The sequence below is a fragment of the Salvia splendens genome, chromosome 13 (assembly GCF_004379255.2).
Source record: "Salvia splendens isolate huo1 chromosome 13, SspV2, whole genome shotgun sequence".
Classification (NCBI taxonomy): domain Eukaryota; kingdom Viridiplantae; phylum Streptophyta; class Magnoliopsida; order Lamiales; family Lamiaceae; genus Salvia; species Salvia splendens.
In genome coordinates this window covers 25,887,020-25,897,081 of record NC_056044.1, presented here as the reverse complement: position 1 = coordinate 25,897,081, position 10,062 = coordinate 25,887,020, and the positions used below count along the sequence as shown (strand labels likewise).

Here is a 10,062-nt window from a genome sequence, read left to right as displayed (position 1 = left end):
TTAAAAATTTTTTTCCGAAACACTATATATACGCGCTTTGCTCGTCATTTTCATTCGCACCACTTGTTTTAACGAGTACTCTCTCTATCTTAATTTCTGTACAAGATCAACAACGGGAAATGGATCTCAACAACGAGCCTAGTTCCGGGAGTAGCGGGTCACAAACTCCGTCGATCCCCGTGGGAAGTGGATGGGGTCAGATGCCCGGGTACTACAACATGTACCCGTGACAGTATATGTCTTGTAAATTAAATTTCGTATATTGTGTGATTGTTAATTATTTCATTTTGTATATATTTGTTAATAGTGATGTGGATATTATGTGGCTAGGCTATGGCTGGGCTATTGCTAGGCTATTTGCTTGTTTTGATGATGTGACAGAAGGATTTTTAGTGCTGATGATGTGGCAGTAGCTAGGCTATGGCTGGACTATTGCTGGGCTATTGCTATTGTGGATGAACTTAGGAACGGGTGATATGTCAGTTATAGATTCCTTTAAAACTCCGACAGACAAACTCACAAAACCGGCCATCCCCTGTCCCCGCCGGTCTCTCTCTCTAAGATTTGGATGAGCTGCTAAATTAATATGGCTTCTTTCTCTGCTCCCCTGCCATCGACGCCCCACGCTTATAAGCGTAATTTTTCCGGCAAACCTCTCATCTTCTCCACACATCCAAAACGCATCTTCTTCTTTGGAAACGCCGCTTCCTGCTCAAGAACCAAGATCATTGCATCTTCATCTTCTCCGAACGATGCCTCCGACGCTCCTGGAGACAGCACCGCAAGGTTAATTCTACAAAACCTCTCTGATTCTTCTTTTAATTCGTTAACTGTGATTTCACTAATTATAATCAGTTAATTGCCACTTTGTTTTGTTTTGTTTTGTTTTTTTCTCTGTGGTTTTCCCGTTTGAAGAATTAATTATTGAAATTGGGAGGATTTTCGACGGATGTATTGATTCAGTCTTATGTATTCAGTGCAACTTGAAAGCATGGTTTTGTTTTTTTTTTTTGTTTTCCTTGCAATCCTTCGCATCTTAATTTATAACATATTTTTCCTTCCTGCTGAATTTCAGTTATTTAGGATATTGTTCTGGAATGCTTTGATGATATTGTATTAGTAGTAGTAAGATAATTCATGTCAAAATCCTCATCGTTTTATTCTGCAGCACTTTCTGCATTATAGAAGGGCCAGAGACTGTTCAGGATTTTGTTCAGATGCAGCTGCAGGAGATCCAAGACAACATTAAAAGCCGCCGCAACAAAATTTTTCTTCTCATGGAAGAAGTGAGTGAGCTCCCTAATTATTTCTTGCTGCATTTCTCCCCTGAGGCCAGAACGATAATATTTGTTTGTTTCCTTCCTTCACTGAAGTTGAGGAGGCTGAGAGTGCAACAACGCATTAAAAGCATGAAATGGGAGCCTGATCGTGAAAATGAGATGCCGGATATACCATCATCAATTCCCTTTCTTCCTCACGTGGTAACTCTCCCGTGTAATCTTGCACATGATAGTATTACTTTTGAAGTTTGCGGCTTATTTTCATTCTTTAATTACCTGCCTATTGTGGGATTTCCTTTTGCGGTGGCACAAGCCATTTATGGAACAACGACTTACTCATATTTCATACTAGTTCAATTGTTATTTTCATTATATGTTATCTTTTCCATGATTTTATCGTATTTTCTAATTATCCTATGCTTTTTTTAAATTACAACTCACACACACACCAGAGGTGACTTGAATCCCATTGTATTTCTGAATATCTTGTGCAGTAGTATCTAACACGGTTATTCTATCTCTTGAAATAGACCCCAAGGACACTGAAGCAGTTGTATTTGACAAGCTTTTCGTTCATATCTGGAATTATAGTATTTGGCGGTCTCATTGCACCAACTGTAAGTTCCTAATCTTAAGAAGTTGCAATGTAGAAGTTGCAATGTTCCGTATGTGTCTGTCCCTTTTGTTTCTTATGATTGATGCAAGAAATAATGGGGATTCTATGTATTGTTCAAACTTCAAAGAGATGAACTGAAATATCAAATCTTTTTACGTTGTAGCTTGAGCTAAAATTGGGTATAGGAGGAACTTCGTATGAAGACTTTATAAGCAAAATGCATTTGCCTATGCAATTAAGGTACGTGAATGCTTTAAATATAAGCCAAAACTGTTGTTGTTACCACAGTATTGTAACTCTTGAGTTAAATCTGATTTTGCATGAAATTATGTACCACGTGCTCTTATTGATCCAGTCAAGTAGATCCTATTGTCGCCTCGTTCTCAGGTGGCGCGGTGGGCGTTATTTCAGCATTGATGCTGCTAGAGATTAACAATGTCGAGCAGCAAGAGAAGAAAAGATGCAAATACTGTCATGGAACTGGTAATTATCTACATAAATAAAATATCGTTATCATTCCCAAAGCTATGAACATTTAAACCACGGCCTTCTTGTTATTGTGATACTTAATGCTACACAGTCCAGCATGGCAAACTCATGAAATATTGTGCATTAATACTTGGTATCTGAAGACTTTCCAATATGTTGTAGCCTAGAGTCGGGCCTTTAATCTTTTCTCTCAGCTGGTCTAATTTGAAGATAACTGATTATATTACATATCTAACAAATATTTCTACTTTGAGAAATCTGTAGACTCAAACATTATTATTGCGTAATTTTTTGCATACTCGAAGTTTTGTGGTCCAACCCTTTTCTTTACTGATTTCATATAGTATAATGTTTCATAGATTCTTATATTTTTGGATAGGGTACTTGTCATGTGCCCGCTGTTCAGCAACCGGTTTGTGTGTGTCCGTCGAACCCATTGTGACAAGCGCTACGGATCGTCAGTTGAACGCACCAACTACTTGCAGGTGTCAAAATTGCTCTGGGTCTGGAAAGGTATTTAATTCTGTGAATTTCTATCGTATGCATCACCTCAGCCTACATAGTTCTGAAAAAGATCAAAGAATAAAATCAAGCAATAGAACGATGGATATATGCGATTCTTGCGCTGTTAGGAGTGAAGGGCGGAAGAGAGGCAGAGAGCACGGAATATGCTCCCCAATCACACTTAATAATTTGTAAATGCAGAATAGAGAGGAACGATCACTTGATTGAATGGAATGTAAAGAAATAATAATCCTCCGCAGAGGCCTACGACCAAGTCGTCCAATACAAATGATCTCTCCCAGATATCTTGGACTCCCTAGCTTACATTTATTTATACTGTAAAATAAATACTAGAATGCATAAAATTAGGAATCCCATGATTTGCTCCATTTACTCCTTTGCAGCCTTGATTTAGGAATCCCATGATTTGCTTCCTTTACTCCTTCGCAGCCATGGTTTTCTCACTTCCAGCTGACTGTCCCTTATGATCTGCTTCCTTGATCTTCTCACTTCCACTAACTGCCTTCCCACTTCCTCGGCGGCTGTAAACCTTCCAGCCGCTGATCCTATCAACTGCCCCGGTCGTCGAAACAGCCTTGTCCGCAAGGCTGAAGAATGGAAATTGACCCTTGACATCTGCCACATCCATCCAAGTAGCTTCATCTTCCTCCAACCCGTCCCATTTGATGAGGACTTGGTCAACTGTTTCGCCCTCCCGCAGATCAGTACGCCTTGACAACACCTTCTCGGGTAGAATTGGAGGGTCAGCGCTGACGAGCCCGTCCGGCAGCGTGGCCTCCACCGGTGCATCCCCGATGGCCCGTTTGAGAAGAGAAACGTGGAATACCGGGTGGATGCGGGACGAAGCGGGAAGCTGCAAACGATAAGCTGTCGCGCCAATGCGAGCCTCGACCCGAAAGGGCCCGAAAAAACGCGGAGCTAACTTCCTGTTTCTGGCCGTGAAGAGGGTGGACTGGCGATGGGGGCGGAACCTCAAATAGACCATGTCACCCACGCTGAACTCGACATCCCGTCGCCGCTTGTTTGCTGAAGCTGTCATACGGTCTTGAGCTCGCCGGAGATGATGGCGTAGCAGTTCCAACACCTCATCGCGAGAGCGAAGAGTGTCTATGACGGCTTGGGCTCGAATCTCCCCCGGGAGGAAGGTATGCAAGGTGGGCGGAGCTCGACCATAGACCACCTCGAAAGGAGTCATGCCCGAAGCCGAATGGGTGCTGGTGTTATAACAGTACTCTGCCCATGCTAGCCACTTATTCCACTGCTTCGGTCGGTCAGATGAGAAACAACGCAGGTACGTCTGCAAACACCGATTCAAAACCTCCGTCTGCCCATCTGTTTCGGGGTGATAGGCGGAACTCATCTTCAATGTTGTTCCCGTGGCCCGAAACAATTCCTTCCAAAATGAGCTGAGGAAAATAGGGTCACGATCAGACACGATTGACCTTGGAATGCCATGAAGACGAACCACCTCGTGCGTGAACAGCTCCGCCACCTGCCGGGCTGTGAATGGGTGTCGAAGGCCTATGAAATGACCATACTTGGAAAGGCGGTCAATGACGACAAAAATGCAGTCAAACCCCCCTGCCTTCGGTAGACCGGAAACGAAGTCCATGCTAATATCCTCCCAAATACGGTCCGGAATTGGTAGGGGGCTGCAAGAGACCGGCGGGAGACTTTGTTTCGGTTTTATGCCTCTGACACGTTGCACAAGCCGCGACGAAATTTGTGACTTGCTTCATCATTCCAGGCCAAAAAACGTTTGAAGCAACCCTGCGGTATGTTCGGTAGGCGCCAGAATGTCCACCGGTAGGCGTGATATGGAACTCTGCCAGCAGCCTCGGTATCCATGGGGAATGGGGGGGGACCACGATCCTCCCTTTGTAAAACAGAGTGCCGTGCACCAGCTCGTAATGAGGGGAGGTTGGCTGTCCGGCCTCCAGTGCAGATTTGATTTTTGATAGGGCCGGGTCCGAGGACAAAGTTGCCTGAATCGTTGACCATTCCGGCCATGACGGAGTTGAGATGGCGGAGAGTTCCAGCACGTCCTCATCTCGACGGGAGAGGGCGTCGGCCGCCCTATTCAGCTTTCCTTCCTTGTATACGATAGTGAAATCGTAACCCAATAACTTGGCCGCCCAATTTTGTTGCGCTGGAGTTGCTAGTGGATGAGCTAACAGTTGACGCAGACTGCGCTGATCCGAGTGAATGATGAAGTGGCGGCCCAACAAGTAGGGGCGCCAATGATGGATCGCGAGGACGAGGGCCATGAGCTCCTTCTCATAGGCTGATTTTGCTAAACTCCGAGGGGACAAGGTTTTGCTGAAGTAGGCCACCGGTTGACGTTCCTGCATTAATACCGCCCCTAGGCCTCGGCCCGAGGCGTCACATTCAATCACAAATTCCTTCGTGAAATCTGGCATCCGGAGTAAAGGTGCGGAAGTCAGTGCTTTTTTAAGAGCGTCGAAAGCGGAGGCTGCCGCCGTTGGCCAGATCCAAGCGGCTTTGGCGTGGGGTGTCGGTGGTTTCTTTAAGAGCTCCGTAAGGGGGGCTACGATCTTGCCGTAGTCGCGGATAAAACGGCGATAATACCCTGTTAAGCCGAGAAATCCGCGAACACTCTTTAAAGAAGTCGGAGTCGGCCAGCGGAGGACCGCCGAGATCTTGGCGGGGTCCATTTTAACACCCTCAAGGGACACGATATGCCCAAGATATTCGACGCTGTCCCGCCCAAGAAGACACTTTTTGGAGTTGACGACGAGGGCGTGAGCGTGCAAGGCTTCAAAAACACGTCGAAGGTGGCGCATATGATCTGCCCAGGTCGTGCTATAGACGAGGATGTCGTCAAAGAAAACCAAAACGAACTTGCGTAGCGCCGGTCTGAAGATGTCGTTCATCAAGCTCTGGAATGTTGCCGGGGCGTTGGTGAGGCCGAACGGCATAACCAGGAACTCATAATGACCGGAATGTGTGCGAAACGCCGTCTTGGGCACGTCGTTAGGGGCTACCCGGATTTGGTGATAGCCGGCTTTCAGGTCGATCTTGCTGAACCACTTGGCCCCATGTAGTTCGTCAAGTAATTCCTGTATCACTGGAATAGGATATTTGTCGGGAATGGTCCGCTTGTTCAGTTCCCTGTAATCGACGCAAAATCTCCAAGAGCCATCCTTCTTACGCACAAGGAGTACCGGGCTAGAAAAAGGGCTAGTACTTGGCTGAATCACCCCGGAAGTCAACATCTCGGCGACGAGCTTCTCCATTTCATCTTTCTGTAAATGATTATACCGATATGGGCGGACAGAGACGGGGTCAGTACCTGGTCGCAGAGGTATGCGATGGTCAGTGCGGCGGCGGGGGGGTAAACCCGTGGCCTCCCGTGTGATCGAAGGGAACTCCTCTATCAGTTTCAGCAGTTGCGAATGGGCTGCCTGCGACAGGGACGAGCTGATCCCGAAAGGCTCCGCCACGACCTCTTTCTGTACCGAGTGGAGGACCCAGCAGCAGTCACCTTCCTCGAGGCAGCGGAGGTCCTGGGAGGAGCAGGCCCGCCGCATTAGAGTTGGATCGCCTTTGAGCGAAACGTGCCGGCCGTCGACTGAAAAATCCATGGAAGAGTGCTGCCAATTTGCCCAGACGTATCCGAGAGAAGCGAGCCACGATACCCCCAAAATTACGTCGATGTTCCGTAGGGGAAAGACATAGCATGAGACCACAAACTTCTCCTTCTCTAATGTAAGAAGCACGCCCCTGCAGAGCCCTGCTGCTCGTCGTGTGGTCCCGTCGCCCAACACCACCGAGTAGGGCGATGTGGGAGTAATCGGCAGCTGGAGCCGCTGGGCACACTGTTCTGAAATGAAACAGTAGTTAGCGCCGCTATCCACCATCACCTTGACCTGTTGTGAGTCGATTTCCCCAAATAATTTCATTGTATTGGTCGTGTCCAGCCCATTCAGGGATAGGACGGAGAGCTGCGGCTCCACGTTGTTGTCCACAAGTTCTGACTCCTCGGGATCTGAATCAGCGGCTGATCCTTCTTCCTCCTCGCAGATCAGGACGTTGAGCGTCTTGGGGGGGCATCTATGAGTCGGCCCGAACTTCAGGCCGCACTTGACACAGGTCCCTGCTGCTATGTGCCGCCTATACTCCTCTGGAGACACGTTCCGGAAGCGTTTGGATAGGGGTCTTGACGAGCCAGAGGAGTGAGGGGGATTGGGAGTACCCCTTTGAGAAAGAGCGAGCTGGCTGGTTTGCATATGTTTGTGGCTGGGTGGATGATTGGGTGGGCGCTGATCGCGGGGGCTGGGCGGATGCCATCATGTCAATGTCCAACGCCAATTCGACCGCATCCTCATACGTAGTGATTTTGGCGGCCTTCATTTGTAGGCGGACCTCAGGGCGAAGTGCCGCCATAAAAAATCCCAGGTATTGATGACACGAGATATCTGGAACCTGTGCGAGTCGTGCCTCGAAAGCAGCCACGAAGTCTGTTAGGGAGCTGGTGTGACGGACTGCGGCGAATGCTTCATATTCATTCAAAGCTCCATTGCCTCCAAAACGTTTCATCAATTCCCTTGCAAATCGAGCCCACGTCAGATCCGGGACTCGTTGTCGTAACAACTGGTACCACGGGAGGGCAGCGCCTGCCAGAGCTACCATGGCGACACCAACCCGGTGCTCGGGAAGGGTTTCCGAGATCAGAAAAAACTGCTCTGCCCTTGCCAGCCACGCGAGGGCCTCTGAGCCGTCAAAGGTAGGCATGGGTGACGTCGATACACCACCCGCAGCTGTCGACTTTGACCCCCGATTCGCTGAGGTGGCCTCGTCCTCCGGTCCGGACTTATCCTTCAGCTTGAGTGAAGCGAACCCCGCACGCATCTCCTCGCGCATGGCGTTCAGATTAGAACGTACCTCCATTACTTGGTCGTCGGTGCGGCGGAATTGGGCATTCAGTTCAGTCACCGCCGCGTCCAACAAGAGCCTGCCCTGTTCCAGATTTTCCGCAGCCTTCTCCAATTCTTCCAGCCGCGTGTCCGATCGAGAGCTAACCATCGTTCACCGCACCAATTGTTAGGAGTGAAGGGCGGAAGAGAGGCAGAGAGCACGGAATATGCTCCCCAATCACACTTAATAATTTGTAAATGCAGAATAGAGAGGAACGATCACTTGATTGAATGGAATGTAAAGAAATAATAATCCTCCGCAGAGGCCTACGACCAAGTCGTCCAATACAAATGATCTCTCCCAGATATCTTGGACTCCCTAGCTTACATTTATTTATACTGTAAAATAAATACTAGAATGCATAAAATTAGGAATCCCATGATTTGCTCCATTTACTCCTTTGCAGCCTTGATTTAGGAATCCCATGATTTGCTTCCTTTACTCCTTCGCAGCCATGATTTTCTCACTTCCAGCTGACTGTCCCTTATGATCTGCTTCCTTGATCTTCTCACTTCCACTAACTGCCTTCCCACTTCCTCGGCGGCTGTAAACCTTCCAGCCGCTGATCCTATCATGCGCTCTCTTTTCCCATAAGCTGGAGAAGATTTACATTCTTTCCTTTTCCACGACTAGGACTTATGCGTTTGTGTTTAATGATTTAGCTTTTGATGCTATAGAAATGAACTTCTATACCATATTGACTCGTCTTGTTTCTTTTAACCTCATATGTAATGCTGTTACCTCAACGAAATCTCGGGAAGAAACTTGATGGTTTATATATGACTTTGATGTAGCCCTTTCAACGTTGAAACACATGTGGAAGTTGAGATTATGAAAAATTGCTTGATCATAGTTTAGGATTCTATTCACTTTTATATTGTTGTAATAACTTTCTGATTTGCACTCTCCTTGATGAAAAATATAGAATTCTTGGATAGATTGAACTGATGTATATAGTTTCCTAGGTACGTAGATCAATGCTGTGCATTTGCTGATTTTTGTTTACTGATTAGTTTCGGTTTGATTATAGGTAATGTGCCCCACCTGCCTTTGCACTGGGATGATAATGGCTAGTGAGCACGACCCTCGTATTGACCTATTCGACTAGAGGGCAGGGCAAGGGTGGTTAGATTGATTAGCTCAATTCTAGTACCTCGACCGGAAGTGTGATGTTTGCAATAATATGGAGCTAACCCATGATTCATATTTCAACAATGTGATGTTGTATCATCGAGTGCTGTATGTTTATGTTTGTTGTTATCAGAAGAGTAATGTATGGAGTGCGCAATGTTTGTACCGTGCGCGACGTTCCTCTTGATTTTTTTTTATAATGACATGTATAGATGATCGGCCCCGTTATTACTACTATTAATTTATAATATTATTAGTGGAATGAGTTAACGGAATAGTTAGATTTCCTTACCTAAAATAGTAAAAGTAAAATGAGACTATTAATGAGGACAAGACAATAATGAATAAAATGAGACAATTAATATGAATCGGATGGAGTACTTTAGGTCACTTGCATAATTATTTACTAGGTTTCGTCCAGGTAATGGTTTGATACAATATTGAATAAGTTACAATAAAATTTGTCAATGATTAAATCAGTAATATATATGAACATGAGATGGTGAATAATGAATACTACAATCTAATATTGACATTGTGGAATAGGTCAAGATATGTTGTCATAATTCAAGCTTTTGAAAGAAATCAACCGAACAAAAATTAAGATTAGTCATCTTTTAATAGTATTTTTTTAATCATTTATCTACCCCTCTCCCTCCTATAAATTATCCACTTTGGTTCCTGCACGGGTTTTAAGAAATGTAAATGAAAGTGAGTTAGAAAAAATTAGTGAAATATGGGTCTCACTTTTATATAATAGTTTTATAATAAAATGTGAGTTAAATGAGTTAGTGAATGTGAGAGCACTCACTATAGTTGGCCGATAGAGAGGCCTTCCAGATCGGCTCCCATCGGCCAATCATTGCGACGAAGGGGCCGATGATTGGAAGTGGCGGATCCAGGATTATTAGTTTGGGGTACAACATTACAATAAGGCATAACTTTAAAATCTTACTAATTATTTTTCCTTCTTTTTATTTAGTTCTTTAGTTAAAATGTTTATTTTTAAAAAAAATATTATGCATAAAAAAATTGATTAACTTCTTGTATCACTAGTACTATTTAGATGACTTGTCTTACATT

At 45.4% G+C, this 10,062-nt stretch overlaps 1 protein-coding gene across 1 annotated transcript; it reads left to right on the top strand.

Annotated features, from left to right (window-relative positions):
- Window positions 1-501: 501 nt before the first annotated feature.
- On the top strand, window positions 502-9,241 carry LOC121761974 (protein ORANGE-LIKE, chloroplastic-like). The gene is made up of 8 exons (XM_042157691.1): window positions 502-786; window positions 1,169-1,286; window positions 1,374-1,481; window positions 1,811-1,897; window positions 2,060-2,136; window positions 2,252-2,379; window positions 2,765-2,898; window positions 8,879-9,241. The coding sequence occupies exons 1-8, from the start codon at window positions 587-589 to the stop codon at window positions 8,954-8,956; spliced, it is 930 nt and encodes a 309-aa protein (XP_042013625.1). The 5' UTR covers window positions 502-586; the 3' UTR covers window positions 8,957-9,241.
- Window positions 9,242-10,062: the final 821 nt, after the last annotated feature.

Excerpts from the sequence above, each read along its gene's own strand:
- LOC121761974 (XM_042157691.1), top strand. The coding sequence starts at position 587 with ATGGCTTCTTTCTCTGCTCCCCTGCCATCGACGCCCCACGCTTATAAG. Across the intron at positions 1,287-1,373 it reads TTTTTCTTCTCATGGAAGAA|TTGAGGAGGCTGAGAGTGCA; the intron begins GTGAGTGAGCTC and ends CCTTCACTGAAG. Across the intron at positions 1,898-2,059 it reads GCGGTCTCATTGCACCAACT|CTTGAGCTAAAATTGGGTAT; the intron begins GTAAGTTCCTAA and ends TTTACGTTGTAG.